Source organism: Mytilus trossulus, chromosome 2, assembly GCF_036588685.1.
Source record: "Mytilus trossulus isolate FHL-02 chromosome 2, PNRI_Mtr1.1.1.hap1, whole genome shotgun sequence".
Classification (NCBI taxonomy): domain Eukaryota; kingdom Metazoa; phylum Mollusca; class Bivalvia; order Mytilida; family Mytilidae; genus Mytilus; species Mytilus trossulus.
Genome location: NC_086374.1, coordinates 42,053,589 through 42,070,677, shown reverse-complemented (window position 1 = coordinate 42,070,677; position 17,089 = coordinate 42,053,589). Strand labels below are relative to the sequence as shown.

General features: G+C 31.8%; 1 protein-coding gene across 2 annotated transcripts; it reads left to right on the top strand.

Moving 5' to 3' along the window:
* Positions 1 to 162: 162 nt before the first annotated feature.
* Positions 163 to 15,388, top strand: LOC134707283 (sorting nexin-10B-like). 2 transcript variants are annotated; one of them, XM_063566923.1, is made up of 6 exons: positions 163 to 341; positions 7,127 to 7,213; positions 7,628 to 7,728; positions 9,669 to 9,767; positions 11,540 to 11,698; positions 13,621 to 15,388. In XM_063566923.1, the coding sequence occupies exons 1-6, from the start codon at positions 306 to 308 to the stop codon at positions 14,000 to 14,002; spliced, it is 864 nt and encodes a 287-aa protein (XP_063422993.1). In that variant the 5' UTR covers positions 163 to 305; the 3' UTR covers positions 14,003 to 15,388. The 2 variants fall into 2 exon arrangements, with proteins under 2 accessions (XP_063422993.1, XP_063422994.1); XM_063566924.1 differs by lacking the exon at positions 163 to 341 and adding an exon at positions 5,801 to 5,941.
* Positions 15,389 to 17,089: the final 1,701 nt, after the last annotated feature.

Below are 17,089 nucleotides of genomic sequence, written 5' to 3'. Positions count from 1 at the left end.
CTAATGAATTTCTGCTAATATAGGCACACCTCCGTATATGGAGTAAAACAATAAAATAGTTCCACCACCGCACTAGGATAGAATATTAATTCCACCAATTTGAATATATTTACACTTTAGGGAATCGAGTTTCAGTTTCGTACTCGAAACTAGGGTTACTTTTTTAGGTTTACCAGAATTTTGTTGACATCACGTGACGTATCATCTGGTAATTTCTGAAAACTACATACGACAGGAAATAGAAAGCTTGTTATTATTTCCCCTGTCGTAATCTCATGTCTATTATAATGAATCGTACTTAACTCATGGATAACACTAACACCAGTTTTGAGAGTCAAAAGGTATAACGTAAACATTGTAAATTTGTAAACTAACCAAAAGTTATCATGGCATCAGCAATAAATTATGACAGCATGCATTATAATTTTCTGAAAGTGAAAGAGCCCCTCCTCAATTTCACACTTTTCTGCAGTACAACACTGTTATGTCATGGTCAGGAAAAAAGAATATGTTGTCAACTTGATAAAAACATCAACTACTGGCATACAAATTTAATTAATCTCCTTATTTTATATTTAAAGTTTTTGTTATTACTAAAAACACGTTATCTCTACATGTACATGAAATTCCAATCTGGATAAGTTCTGAAAAGAAGCAAGACAACTTGTCCCACTGCCAAATCGCCTTAACTTTCAACCAACTCACCTACTTATTTTTACTAACTCACCCCTTCATGAAAAAGACTTGCACCCGACCTTCAAACTTAAAATGCCCTAAGTACTTACATGTATGAAAAAAGTTGGGTATCACTATTTTCTGAGAACTGCAAGAACAACATAATTTCCCCCCAAAAAACTGATAACTATATATCCGTGGAACAACATTTGTTATGCCATGGTCACGCATGGTGTTATACTGTGTTAAATTAGTGTAACAGCAAACAATTATATAAGGTTTTATATAGAAAAAGAAGATGTGGTATGATTGCCAATGAGACAACTCTCCACAAGGGACCAAAATAACACAGAAATTAACAATTATAGGTCACTGTACAACAATGATCAAAGTCCATACCGCATAGTCAGCTACAAAAGGCACGAAATGACAATGTTCTTCTTATTTATATAAAAAGAATGAAAGAAAAACAAATATGTAACACATAAACAATGACAACCACTGAACTACAGGCTCATGACTTGGGACAGGCACATACATAATAGGCCTTCTTAATTAATAAAAGTACAATTTTTTATAAAAAAAAAGATGATGTGGTATGATTGCCAATGAAACAACTATCCACAAAAGACCAAAATGACATTTTTGTACCAGTACTTTTAGACTTTAAATCATTAGGAAAATGCTACATTTCATAAGTGGTGCAATTTGGTAGGGCTAAATAAAGGGGGATCTAACTCTTTTTCATAAATAGGGCAAGTTGGTTGAAAGCGAGTGTAGTTGGTAAAAAGGTGTTGTGAGTTGGCTTATAGTTAGGGCAATATGCAGCTAGACAAATTTTCATACATATAGATTGGTTCTGTATTTTTTTTTTTATATATTTCACAAACCAGTTGAAGCTGTCTGGAGCCCTATTAAAAAATAAATTGTGCATAAAATTTTTCAAAGAAATTTAATCAAAATCTAAAACAGTTCAAAGTAAGCTTTTTCACCAATTCACCAACATTCCAACTAACTCCATTTTCAGAAAACGAAATCTGTAACAAACATAAACTTTTAGCCACCGCTTTACAAGCAGAGCCAAATACAATGAAAGTCCCAACTATGTATTGGCTTCCAAAACTACACAAAACCCCATACAAATATAGATTTATTTCGTCTTCAAGCCATTGTTCAACTACTAAATTGTCTATTCTTCTTACCAGCACACTTGGTACAATTAAAAACCTTATAATAAATTGTTCAAATAAGGCCTTCGAAAATAGTGGAATAAATTACTTTTGGAGTGTCAAGAACTCGTTGGAAGTACTTGATAAATTGCATGCTCATATTGGTGATTTTGAATCTGTTCAAAGTTTTGATTTTTCTACACTGTATACCACATTGCCTCACATTCTCATTAAGAAAAAATTCACACACCTAATTAAATGGGCATTCAAAAAATCAGAATGTGAATATATATGTTCAAACTCTTTTAGGTCATTTTTAGTAGCAATAAACAAAAAAACTATGTTAATTGGACATGCTTTGATACTATATATGCCCTTGAATTTTTACTAGATAACATTTTTGTTCGCTTTGGGGATTCCGTATATCGTCAGATTATCGGAATTCCAATGGGGACTAACTGTGCACCACTTATTGCGGACCTCTTTTTGTATTGTTATGAGTTACAATTTATGACAAAAATAAGCAAAGACCCATCAAAACAACACCTGATAAACAAATTTAATAATACTTTTAGATATTTGGATGATATTTTGGCTCTCAATAATGACGACTTCAGTATGTATATTAATGAAATTTATCCTGCTGAACTTACTTTAAATAAAGCTAATACTAATAATGACCACTGCCCTTTCCTCGATCTTGATATCTATATCACTAACGGAAAGCTGAATACTAAAATTTATGATAAAAGGGATGATTTTTCATTTCCTATCGTTAATTATCCGTTTTTAGATGGTGACGTTCCCTTGTCACCATCTTACAGTGTTTGTTACAATGTTTTAGATTTTAACGAGAGAAATTTATGTATTACTGAAAAATTATTACACCAGGGTTTTCGATATCACTTTTTATACGTTCAGGTATTTCACATCCAATTTTTTATGGAAATATTCTTTATAAAGCACAAAGGTGTCAGTATTCACCTCAGAAACTTACAAAACCTTTAAATAGATTGATTAAGAAGGGATATAATTACGATTCTGTTGTCAAGTCATTAAAGATTGCATATTTTGGCGTTAATATTGAGTCACTGATAAGGTCTTTGCGTCAGAACTAAAGACATTTATTCTAAAAACAGTTGTTGGCATGACACGGGTTATATGTTCTTCTCATATACAAATGTATGTTATGATGGTATGATACTAAACCCCTAACGGGAAGGATTGTGCCTGATGTTCATATGATGAAATCATAATCTTTCAGTCAGTTTAATTGAAGTCTGGAGCTGGCATGTCAGTTAACTGCTAGTAGTCTGTTGTTATTTATGTATTATTGTCATTTTGTTTATTTTCTTTGGTTACATCTTCTGACATCAGACTCGGACTTCTCTCAAACTGAATTTTAATGTGTGTATTGTTATGCGTTTATTTTTCTACATTGGTTAGAGGTATAGGGGGAGGGTTGAGATCTCACAAACATGTTTAACCCCGCCGCATTTTTGCGCCTGTCCCAAGTCAGGAGCCTCTGGCCTTTGTTAGTCTTGTATTATTTTTATATTAGTTTCTTGTGTACAATTTGGAAATTAGTATGGCGTTCATTATCACTGAACTAGTATATATTTGTTTAGGGGCCAGCTGAAGGACGCCTCCGGATGCGGGAATTTCTTGCTACATTGAAGACCTGTTGGTGACCTTCTGCTGTTGTTTTTTATTTGGTCGGGTTGTTGTATCTTTGACACATTCCCCATTTCCATTCTCAATTTTATTTTACATTGTATGACATCAATTTGTGTTTCAAAAAGTCGGCACATAATCATTTATGTTCAATTTCAGTAGTTTTTGGTTTCTTAGCTCATTAACCATGTTAACTGATGATTTTTGTTTTTTGCAACACTTGACACAAAAATGAAGTTGTCAAAACGACTGTCCTGACTTTTTTTTTCCGGATTGGAATAAAGAGCGATAAGGTGTAAAGACAATTTTCATATAACCATCTTTTAACTTTGGAAGTATATAATTTTTCAACAGGTTACCTACTTTGTTGTAGAAAATTCTGGTACTCAGTCTGTTATGTTAAATTAACTTTTAAAAAACTGAATAATATTTCCTTACACAACTGAAATGTGTAATTTCTTCCTTTAAGACTATAGACAGGTAGATACATGTATAACGAAGAGCATCCAAATGATATATTCTTATGTGAATTTTGTAAACATGGTAAAAGCAACTACATGGAGGATGAGTGTCACTTTATTCTCCACTGCTCCTTATATAATGAAATATGGATATAATCTCCCTCTAAAACTACAAAAGAACATATTTTAGCTAATTACAGTGCATTTTCCAAAGTATTCAAGAGAATACAAGTAATTTTTAAAACTACTTTGTACATTGTAGCATGCATAGAAAAACACCATTTTGGAAGAAATAATTCAAAAACTTAAATTGGAGCATTTTTTTAGCAGAACTTTCAAAAATAGCTATATCTACCTATCAACTGTTGAATGACAATAACAATACAAGAATGTTTAGAAAATCCCATCAACAATTTCACAAAATACAAAAAAAGCAGACAAAAGTTATCAGAAGTATGCTCTATTTTACAAATGTATCACCTTGCAGAGGCGGATTTAGGGGGGGGCAGGGGGCCCGGGCCCCCCTTTTTGGGGAAAAAAATTGTTGCTTATATAGGGAATCACTGAAGTGTGACTGAAGCGGGCCCCCTCTTAGGTCAGTCAGTGGGCCCCCACTTATGAAAATTCCTGGATCCGCCACTGCCTTGCACTTTCACAACTTGACTTTTTCTACAACAGTTTGTACAAATTTCTGACCAATTGAAAATATAAGTTTGATAATTTGAAATAGATGGACAACAACATTTACAGTCAAGTCACAGTAATTCAAATGGGAAGTTTTGGACCACTAAATACAGGTCAATTTCAAATTTTGCTGTTTTCACTATATATGTGCCAGAGTTATGGTACTTGCTTGTTATTATTAAGTTACATGTAGTTTCAAGATGATAGATAGACAACTGCATGCTTTTTGGAACAATTACATTTTCATGTATTGTTTTGAACCACTAAAAACAGGTTAAAGAGACATTAAGCCAAAAAGTTAATTAAACAAATCAAACCATTACTTTTACTTAGGGCTATTCCAGAAAAAAATGTATGGTGGGGTTGGAAGGCAGTTTTTGTCAGCACTTGCCACCTAGACAATTGTAATTGTGAATTATAGTGCATTATAGTGTGAAAAGGTGCTCTGATACCCATCACCCATGTGTTATTAATACAATGTGCCTTCCAACCCCCGCACACATTTTTTTCTGGAATAGCCCTTAGGATCAAACACTTGTAAAAGCAGAATTGTGAAATATTTGCCACTTCAATGCTATCAGTTTTGGTCCAATTTGGTAAAATAAAGTCAAACATTAATGCTATATTTTTGCAATTCATTTGAATCATACATATTCATGGGAAAGTTCAATTTAACCTTCAACTGGCATGGTGCAGAGCTATTATATGCATTGGCTAAGCATGTCAAAAATATACCATCTGTCAAGAGTTTAGTGTCTCGAATGATTTAAAGATGTTCATGTCTGTCATGCATGTTTCATCTGACTGACCTAATTTTCATTGAATATTGATAATGTTAAATAAATCTGTACATTTTGTGTACTTTTAGTAAAATGTTTGTTTTACACACTTAATAATTTGAAACATAAAAAAGAGAGACATTTTGGTACATGTATGTGCACAGCTTATTATTTTTAATAGTAAACAGGTAAAATATAATTCAATATTCAACAATGCAACATTTTTTTTCTCCATGAGTGTATAATGTAGGTAGAATGTTACCTAGTTCATCTGCAGATATCCACAATTAAATTCATTTTGTTATCTATATCTACAAATGTATGTAACTTTGTTATCATGTGTACATTAATTGTTACAATGATGACTTTACATACATGACATATGACCAGAATCAAATTTTTATGCATTATCTGATTCAGAACTGGAATTGTTGTTAAAACACAGTTATTTACATTTTTTTAATTCACAACAGAACATGATGAATTAGTTATGCCACAGGTAAGTGAATGGAAATTGACAGCTTGAAACAATGTATGTTAACATACATACATTTTATCTTATTTGATGAATTGTGTACATTTTGTATGCAGTATCCCCTTGTAAACGCTACTTGTATAACATTTCAATTGCCTATGCAAAAAACATTTTTTTTATGGCAATTAGTTAAAAACATTTTTTTTCTTTCAATTTTAGCATTACATAAAAAACATTTATTTCTCTCCAAAAACTGGAAACAAATTTATTTTCCAAAAAATTTAGCCCCCCCCCCCCCCCCCCCCTCCCCCAGAAAATCAAATTGTTGTTGCCTAATGACCCTTTAAATTCAATAAAGGTAAAGAGGCAAGCATAATATTAACAATTCAACTTATAATTAATAAGTGATTTTTCTATGAACATCAGTATGTTACAAGTTCATCATGTGACACCTGACGATGATGATTTTGTCCAGAGCCTAGTTGGAAATAAACTCAATCTCATATTTACATGTTTACAATTGTTAATCTAAATAACCATGCAAGTATCCTTAACTTTATTTGGGTTGCAAGATAAATATGAAAATATTAAATGACAGTAAATATTGAGCAGGAAAGGGGTTCAATACAACCATAGTCAACTTTAACAGTTATATCAACTTAAACAGTGCTGATTTGTTTTCAAGGTGTTCTTACGACCCCTCAACCCCCCTGGCTATGGGTGTGTTATTATACAGTAATTTAGGGATAAACATCTATATTTCTAATGTTTTTGCTGTAATTGAAATAAACATTAATTTATATTGCAACTAGTTGTGTTTATTTCCTAAATATAGTAACACAGCTGTATTTTGTATAAATTGTCAATTCATCATGGAACACTTTCTCCACAATCATCAGGGGTCCATTAAGGAATGAAAATAAGTTTGACATTTGTGTTACGATTTAAAAAAGTATCAATATATTACATGTATTAGTTTAAGTTGCAATATAAAAACAATATTAGGTCAATTTCATAAAAATATAAACTTATTTGTACTCTACACAAAACTGGGGAAGGGCTCAGTAGAACCTCCCAGTCTTCCCCAGTTTCTCAGCCTCATACATCAAAGTTTATATTTTTCTTTCATTGACCTAATATTGTATATGTATTTGTTTGATTATTCTCCTTTTTATGATTTTTTTTTTATATGGTAGTATTTATTTTCAGTCTGTGTTAGACATTTCTGTAAGAAATCCAGTGACTCACAACACTTGGGATAAAGGCAGATATACTAGTTATGAGATTGCTGTAAATGTAAGATTATATAGTTACTCTTAGATTTTTTTGTTTTGAAATGATTATTTGTATTTATTGAGCATGTTGAGTAAGAATATGCATTTTTTTTAGTGACTGTGTATGGACTTTATTTGATCTAAGTTTTTTTCAGTCATACAGGATTAGATTATATCTTGACTTAATAAAATAGGTTTGATAGACAGCTGACAGCAGCCATTTGACCTTGAAATGATCAATTTCATGATTTCCATTATGCTTCACCTGTTTTTGATAAATTACTTTACACTTATTTATATGCAAATATAAATTCCTTCTATTTTTTTACCCACCTATAGTAGTATTATGTTTATCAGTCTGTGTGCTGCTTTGTTTGTCTGTGTGTCCATTCTCTCATTCGTCTATCCATTCATATGTCTTTTTTCTCTTTTTCAGACATCTAATAAGTCATTCTGTTTGAGTGAGTCTACCACAAGGAGAAGATACTCAGAGTTTGAATGGCTGAGGAAAACTCTCAAGAATCATCACCCTTTAGTGTATGTAATTCTAGCTGAAATTCATTATTTTAAAATTACAATGAGTTCCCTTTCTTACTATGTGACCTTTCTCTTTACTTTGTGACCTGTGCATTTTGTCTATCTATTGTGCATTTGTTTATATCAATAAATAGCCTGTTTGCAGAGAAACTTTGAAAATGAAATCAAATTGTCAGGTATGTACCGGTATGTTGAAGTCGTCATTAGCTTTTTTTTCTGATCCTGAAGCAAAAGTAAATACAATGCAGAATAATCTATTATTGAAAAAGGCTTGTGTACAGGGATATTATGTATTACATGTAATAAGAAGATATGGTATGATTGCCAATGAGGAATCTCTCTGTACGTCAAAGTACGTCCTTCAACACAGAGCCTTGGCTCACAACGAACAGCAATCTATAAAGGGCCACAAAACGACTAGTGCTAGTGTAAAACAATTTAAATAAAGAAAAACCAAAAGTCTTATCTATATGATAAACAAGAAACGTGAAATACTGATGAACCACACCAACAAACAATAACCACTGAACATCAGGTTTCTGAATTGATAACTATTTTATGATTCTGCATACAGTGAAAACAAACTGAAAGTCACACCACTAAAAGCTTTTGGAGGATTGAATTACAATACTAATAGTCCAGTCAATCTAGCATAAATTTGACCCTAACCTGAAAGTAATTGCAATAGAAGATTTTTAAGTTTTAATCTTTAGCATTATACCACAAATAAACAAAGAAAAAAGTCCCATAAAATCTAACTTGAGGAAGACTAAAAAAAATCACCATTTAAACAAAGAAAAAAGTCCCATAAAATCTAACTTGAGGAAGACTAAAAAAATCACCATTTAAAATTCCTCTGGAGATTTGCATTGAAAAGGGAGATAACTCTTGCAAAAAAGACAGAAATATCAATAAAAATTGATACAAAATTATAACTTGACCACTTCTACTCATCAGTATGAACTGATTCTTGATTTTTTAGCGGTCTTTAGAGTATAACAAACAACTCTAAAGGTGTTTTCATATCTTTTATCAAGCTATAATCTAGATTTCGTAATTCATTAGTTGACCACTTATTGAAATTTTCAACATGTCAAGGTAAAGAATTTCAATTTTAATAAAAATAATTAAGCATGTATTCTTCTTTTTGTGGTTTAAAGTTTCTTTAGAAAAGTAAGTTGCTGAAAAAATATAATACACAGATATAAACAATACCAAATTTTCACATTATTTTTTCAAAATGGTTACAAAGCTTTAAATTTGCAATTTCTTTAATGAAAAATGCACGAAAAAATGAAACTACCCATAGCGCTTCGGTTTTGAACATTTCATGAGCAGAAGGTTATAGAATTTAGTCAAATACAAACTTATAAGCCCATCAAAGTATCATACTTTTCATAAATTTAAAGAAAAACAACAAAAAAACTGACCAAAAAAGACTATTTTTTGCAAGAGTTATCTCCCCTCCCAATGTTAATTTCCTAAGGAAATTAAAAATGTTGATTTTGAGTTTTCCTCAAGTTAGATATTGTGGGACTTTTTTTCTGTGTATATAAAGCGCATTATGCTTTAGATTAGAACTAAACCATTTCCTGTTGCAATTAGTTTGAGGTTAAATCTTAGTTTGACTGGAGTCACTGGACTATAAAGGGATAATCATATTAAGGTTTATCCTTAAGTTTTGATACTGATCTGAAGTGAAATATGACCGCCAACTCTAGAAAACAATTTAAAATAGGCCCATCGAAACATAAGAAAAGCTTTTTGTTGCCAGTGCTACAGTAGACAGGTTGAACCATGTGATAGTTCTTAGACTCCTAAATATTTATGTTTAATAATTTTGTTGATATTGTCGTATCAAATTTGGTACCTATGCAATTTTGTTTTAAACACGATATGTGAAAAACAAATCTCTTTATTATAAATGTTTATTTTGACAGGACCCCTCCACAATTACCACCAAAGAAATATTTTGGTGACAGATTTGATCCTAGCTTTATTGCGTTCAGGATGACAGGTTTAGAAGATTTTCTGAACAAGTAAGTGAGACATTATATAAATAACACATAGCTGAGAGGGTGAAAGAGCAGATTTTCACCATGAGAAAACATTGTCAACTGCGGCGAAGTCAAGGTTGACAATGCTTTTCGAGGGGTACCAATCTGCTCCATCACCCTCTCAGCTATGTGCTATTTAATTTATTTTACTGAATGTTCTATCATTATAGTCTTTTACAGATTAATTTTATTTTAAAAGTGTTTTCTATGACATCACATACATAACAACGTTACGGGTATTAGAAAAATCAACAAAAGTTAAGCAAGATTTATGACAGTCAATTGATAAAATCTGAGCCAAAACGTAGAACTTTAGCATTGTATTTAATTACTTGATGTGAATTCAATTCATTGTCCTTTAAACTATCAATTTTTGATTGGTCTAGACTAGAGGGTAACATTCAAAAAAAATGTCACCCTCTTAGCCATGTGATAGAGTAAATTAACACCCTGGTATCAGCCAATCAAAATTATGGCATTTTGATATGAAGTATGATAAATAAATATGAACATTGTCACTGATTTTTTGTTCACCTGACCTGTTATTGTAAAAATCTTTTTCTTTGAAACTTATACTGTGTAAATAGGAACTAAACTTTGCAATACTCATGATAAAAGTATTTAAAAATGTGTGTGACGCTCCAGTCTGCCAACCAATATGGACAACGTGGCTAAAAAAGAACATAGTGGTAAAAGGAAACTTTTTATTTTTCATCTTCTACATATTGTTGTACATGAGACCTGTCAGACAACTTCTATTAGAAGTTATTGCCATTAAATTACTAATTTCATCATTTGGTTTTCATTATTTCCTATAATTGCTGTAACTATAAAGATACAGAGAAAGTTTTAACAGCAATACTGATCAGCAAGAAAAGATCTACAAAGAGGTTAAAATGGCAAAATCATCAGTTTATCCTTTATCTTTTAGAAAAGTTTATCACATCTTATTCTTGGTTGACCATAATCAGATATCAGGTCCCAAATTTTCACGATATTTACTGTAAGCATTAACATTTATAGTTACAACTTTTACAACAGTTGAAAAAAGTATTGTTAATGATAAATGTGCCTGAAAAACATGTTTCTTTAATAATCTTCATCAGGTTATTACAAAAAACTTTCAATTCCTTGAATCTGGGTATATTTATGTCTGACAAAATCCTAAAGTCACAAAATTACATATATAAACAGTTACAATAACACAAAGCATTGAAAGCAACAGGTAAACTAGCTCAAAGCAGTAGACCTTTATAAACAGTATTCACATAAGAATACAATTTAAGGTGGTACCTAACACCTAAACTAAAATTAGTTTGGCTTGTTTAATTTTCTTAAAATTTTAACATTTTTGTATTTACTTTGAGACTTTGACAAACATATAAAAAAATCAAAAAAATTGAACCAACTGTTTAATCAGAAAAATTACACTAGTTATATTATATAACTAGTGTAATTTTTCTGATATATATAGCAGTTTGACAAACACTTATTTTGATCATTGAGACGCTTAATATTCCCTGAGAACACAACGTCATTAAAACGTTCTGCTGATTTTACAGAGTTATCTCCCTGTAGTGTTAGGTACCACCTTAATATAATGTCTAAATACTTCATCAGTATAGTTTTTTGAAAAACATAGCACTACACCTGTCTGCTGTCAAGATTTGGGAATGCATGTTCTTTCAGTTCAATAATGTAATATGATATTCTATATTTTGATGAAATTTATTAACACAAATTTAATTTTTCAGTCTTTTATTAGAGAAAGTATTTTTGTCTGATACAACAATGCACTTGTTTCTCCAAACTAATCTCACCATCAAAGAAATGAAAGATTATATAGAAGGGAAAATCTCTGCTTTCTCACTAGAAAGTTTATGGAAGGCCAATGGTTTCAAAGAAAACTGCAGGTATATAAATAAATAAGTATTGTTAACAAACCATATTCATAAAATTTCAAAATTTGATTTTGTAAAATGTCATGATTAATTGAATAAGGTAGTAAAATCTGTTTCTCTATATATTGAAAACCATGATCATAATTTCAACATGAGTTAAACCTTTCTAAAAAGATGTTGAGTGCTTCGCAGTATCATAATATTACATAAGTTTTTAGCTCACCTGGCCCGAAGGGCCAAGTGAGCTTTTCTCAACACTTGGTGTCCGGCGTCGTCCGGCGTCGTCCGTCGTCCTGCGTCCGTCGTCGTTAACTTTTACAAAAATCTGCTCCTCTGAAACTGCTGGGCCAAATTACTCCAAACTTTACCATAATCATCATTGGGGTATCTAGTTTAAAAATTGTGTGACGTGACCCCGCCAACTAACCAAGATGGCCGCCAAGGCTAAAAATAGAACATAGGGGTAAAATGCAGTTTTTGGCTATAACTCAAAAACCAAAGCATTTAGAGCAAATCTGACATGGGGTAAAAATGTTCATCAGGTCAAGATCTATCTGCCCTGAAATTTTCAGATGAATCAGACAACCCGTTGTTGGGTTGCTGCCCCTAAATTGTTAATTTTAAGGAAATTTTGCTGTTTTAGGTTATTATCTTGAATATTATTATAGATAGAGACAAACTGTAAATAGCAATAATGTTCAGCAAAGTAAGATCTACAAAAAAGTTTACATATCCGAAATAGTCAAATGACCCCTTTAGGAGTTATTGCCCTTTATAGTCAATTTTTAACCATTTTTTGTAGATCTTAGTAATCTTTTACAAAAATCTTCTCCTCTGAAACAACTTCACCAAATTAAACCAACCTTGGCCACAACAATAATTGGGGTATTTCGTTTAAAAAATGTGTGGCGTGACCCCGCCAACCAACCAAGATGGCCGCCACAACTAAAAATAGAACATAGGGGTAAAATGCAGTTTTTGGCTTATTACTCAAAAACCAAAGCATTTAGAGCAAATCTGACAGTGGTAAAATTATTCATCAGGTCAATATCTTTCTGCCCTGAATTTTTCAGGTGAATTGAACAACCCGTTGTTGGGTTGCTGCCCCTGAATTGGCAATTTCAAGGAAATTTTGCTGTTTTTGGTTATTATCTTGAATATTATTATAGATAGAGATAAACTGTAAACAGCAATAATGTTAAGCAAAGTAAGATCTACAAATAAGTTTACAGGACCGAAATGGTCAGTTGACCCCTTAAGGAGTTATTGCCCTTTATAGTGAATTTTTAACCATTTTTTCGTAAATCTTAGTAATCTTATACAAAAATCTTCTCTGAAACTACTGGGCCAAGTTAATTATAGATAGAGATAATTGTAAGCAGCTAGAATGTTCAGTAAAGTAAGATGAACAAACACATCACCATCACCAAAACACAATTTTGTCATGAATCCATCTACGTCCTTTGTTTAATATTCACAAAAACCTAGGTGAGCGACACAGGCTCTTTAGAGCCTCTAGTTTTTATACTATAGTTTAAAGATTTTAGAGAAGTATTTATTAATGTTTTTCTCTTTTTACATGTTTTTCTTGACAAGTTATTTAACCAAACTTGCACATCACCTTTTGGTTAGATTTACAATGGGAGACAACTCATGTCTTCCTCAACACTGACATTTGTCATCTCCAATACTGTGGATTCATTTATTTTCGTGGGTACCAATTTTCGTGGTTTGGAGAAAACTTACATATTTGTGGATATTTAATTTCGTGGTTTTGGCAAAGTCTACACTCATTCCTTTAGAAAATTTGTAATTCGTCGAACATTTGAAATCGTGGTTCTCCTGTACCCACGAAGTCCACGAAAATTGGTATCCAACGAATATTAATGAATCCACAGTATGTCAATCCTTCACTTTTGTATTGTGTATTTCAGAGAATTTTGTGGTCTTTCTACTACAGAAGAGAATAATGAATGGGCGCATGTGAACAAAAACGAGCAGAAAAAGTCAGAAAATCTGAATGTTGATGAGTGTAGGGATTCTAATAATTCTGATATCAGTTCATCGTTTTCTGACGAAGAGGATAGAATGACAGAATACCCTTCTGTATCTTTAGTTGCAAACGTTAATTCCGTTGAACAAGACTCTGGAGTTTCTTCTAATACAGAAAAATCATCTTCGCCAAAACTTTTAAAACCAAATTCTAGTCAAAGAACTTCAGAAACAATACATTCAGATACAACAAATGTTGAAGTTGATTTTGAAAATGATCATCAAGTTTCTGACAGTTTTAGTATCAATACAACCAAAATATAGTCATTAGTGATGCAGGTGTTCTTAATATACAATTATAATCTCTTTGAGAATGACATGCCAGTCTATTTAAATAGAGTTCATATTTGTTTTAAGTACCATACAAAGTATTAAATGTGTTTATGCCTGCCATTGTTGTTAATGGAAGTATGCATTTTTATAATTTATAATTTTCTATTATCCTTGATGTGTTTTTAACAAAGTGTGGCAGTACAAGTTTGTGCTCATGTTTTTTTCTCACTGAAACTTTGAACATCCATATTCAGATATTTTTGAATGACTGATATGTAACTCATTTAAAATTTTGACACATCATGTATTAATGATAGCTTTGTAGTCTAAGATGTTTAGGTAAATATTAGTCTTGCCATTAACTTTTTCCCTGCTCGACACATTGCAGGGGACATAGAAATATTGCGTGTGGCTCTGTATCCCGGTGCATCCTTCCTTTGGGCCCTGTTAGCTCTCTCACATGTACAATTCCTGCCAGATTTTAGCATAGATTTGTATCACTAATGTCTGATCAGTTTGTTTTCCAGTGCCAATTAACTATTGTTTAAAAAGTTATGCCCCTTGGAAACATTAATTATATTGAAAATTGTATCATTAGAGCTCTGTGTTCAATTTTTGCCAATTTTTTGTGAAATTTATATTGTATGTTCATATATCCAATGTTTTGGACAGGTTAGAATATCGATGCTGATGAATCATTTTTAAAAGAGTTATGGTTCTAAGAAATATTAATAAGATAGAAAATTGGATTGTGAATAGCACTCTGGTGAGTCAATTCTTGTCAGATTTTTATGAAACTTATATTATATGTTTATATCAGTAATGTCTAGGACAATTCTGAAAATAAGTGTCAATCAAATATTATAATATGAGTTATGCCCTTCAAAATCTGAAATATACCGAAAACATTGCTCTCAAGTTTCAACTCATATCAACTGTTTATTAACCTTCATTATGTAAGTAATGCATCGTTTCAATCTTTGTGATGAAGAGCTATACCAGCAAAATATAAAGAGGTATTGAAGACACATATGACATTTTCAGAAAGAAAAAAAAACATTATTCTTTAAGTTTACATATTTGACCACTAAGTTTATATATCTCATTTTGTCTCGCATATCCCAAAAGCTGCAGAATGAGAGACTTGGGGATGTGAATTCTACAACTATTTTACCTTTTACATTTTGTCCTACTAAAAACTCTTTTACTACACTTATTGTGTTAAGAAAAGGAAGTGGATGTGAATTTATATTCATTAATTATGATAGCTTTTACTTTCCAAGAAAGTGTATGATGTCAAGTGTTTGACTTGCAGTATTTTACAATTTATTGAGATGTATGTTCATATTTTGAATTTATTAAACAATTCAACAAGAATCATTAGTTTTGAAATATTATTTGTTAATTTAAAACATTTATATGTGGAAAATAAGTTGACCAATGATATTTGTTCTTTATTTGTTGTGTCACAGGGGAAATTGTAATGGTGTCTGCCTGTCCCTCTATCTTAAACACATCTATACTCACAATAGATATAAGTAAATTTGGTCTTAGTGCCAATGAGACAACTCTCCATCCAAGTCACAATTTACAAAAGTAAACCATTAGACATCAAGTCATCATTCTTGGTTGTTTTTATCATTGCTATATAGTCTTGACCATGATGCTTTATCCTCAGTTGAATTTGAAGAGATATAGGACTATGATTACAGTATTTATCTTTATATGACAGCAATTTTTTTGCATTCATATTATGTTATGGCAATGTCTACTTCGTCTTCGGAAGACTCTTTGTTTCCCAAAAAATAACTTGAGTTTAAGAATATGGATCTTTTTGAAATTGTAGCACTAAGTTCCATAACATTATTTGGAATTGATTTTAGGACTCGTGGCCCAAACTGTTTAAGAATAAAGGGCCGAAAAGGAGCCAAAAATTGATTTTCTGGTTTTTGGACAATAAGTCTTTGGATCACTTTGAAATTGTGCCACAGAGTTCCATTTGAATTTTCCTTGGATTGTATATATTCACCCCTACCACAAGAGGAAGGTTGGGATTGATTTTGGGAGTAAAGCGCAGAATTGTTAAGGAAAAAGGGGCAAAAAACAATACTTTTGTAATACTTGTTTCTTGAGCAATTTCAATGTGGTTTAATTCAAAGTCTTGAATACTTGTGGACGTTGTGCTGAATCTTATGTGTATTTTGAACTTAGTTTTGTGCCCCGTTTTTGAATTGGTCTACATTAAGGTCTTTTAAACTTTACCTTTGTTTGATTTCATCAATAAATAAAATGTTGATTTTCTTTTATATGCCCAATCTAACGGTATATTTAGATGCTCTGCTTTCACACTGGTCCCAAAAAGGTCCTTAGTATCTGAAATTAAACTTGGTTTAATTTTAACAAATTTTTCGGATTCTTAAATATGCTGAATCTTAAAGATATAAGAGGTTGTGGTATAAGTGCCAATGAGAAATCTTCATCCAAGTCACAATTTGTAAAAGAAAAACAAAAGTACGGTCTTCAACAAGAAGCCTTTGCTCACACCAAACAGCAAGCTATAAAGGGCATAAAAAAATACTTGTGTAAAACCATGCACACGGGAAAACCAACAAAATAGCCACATTTAAATACTGTTTCTTGACCTGGACATATTGCATTTACAATTTCTCCATCAAAAAGAAACTGTTATCACAGAGATAAGTCTGGTCTTTTTAAAATTTAATTATGCAAATGTTGAAATCAAAATAGCAATACTTTAACACCTTACAAAAGTTATTCAAATATTCAAAGTCAATGACCATGACTAGGGGGCAGAGCCAAATAATCTCCATGGAAATGAGATGTGCCAATGCTTATAAAACTGGATACCAATTATCATTGGCCTATCACTAATGGTTCCCCTTGAACTGACCCAATCACAAACCAATACATGATAACTTGAATTTTTTTTAAAGTCAATAGACCATGACATGGGGGGTGGAGCCAAATAATCTCCAAGGAAATGAGATATGCCAATGCTTAAACAACTGCATACCAAATATCATTGACCAACCACTAGTGGTTCCCCATAAACTGACC

Bases quoted from the DNA above. Each gene is read 5' to 3' on its own strand.
- LOC134707283 (XM_063566923.1), top strand. From the start codon at position 306: ATGGATAACACTAACACCAGTTTTGAGAGTCAAAAG. The intron at 342-7,126 runs GTATAACGTAAA...ATTTATTTTCAG, and splicing joins CCAGTTTTGAGAGTCAAAAG to TCTGTGTTAGACATTTCTGT. The intron at 7,729-9,668 runs GTATGTAATTCT...TTATTTTGACAG, and splicing joins AAGAATCATCACCCTTTAGT to GACCCCTCCACAATTACCAC.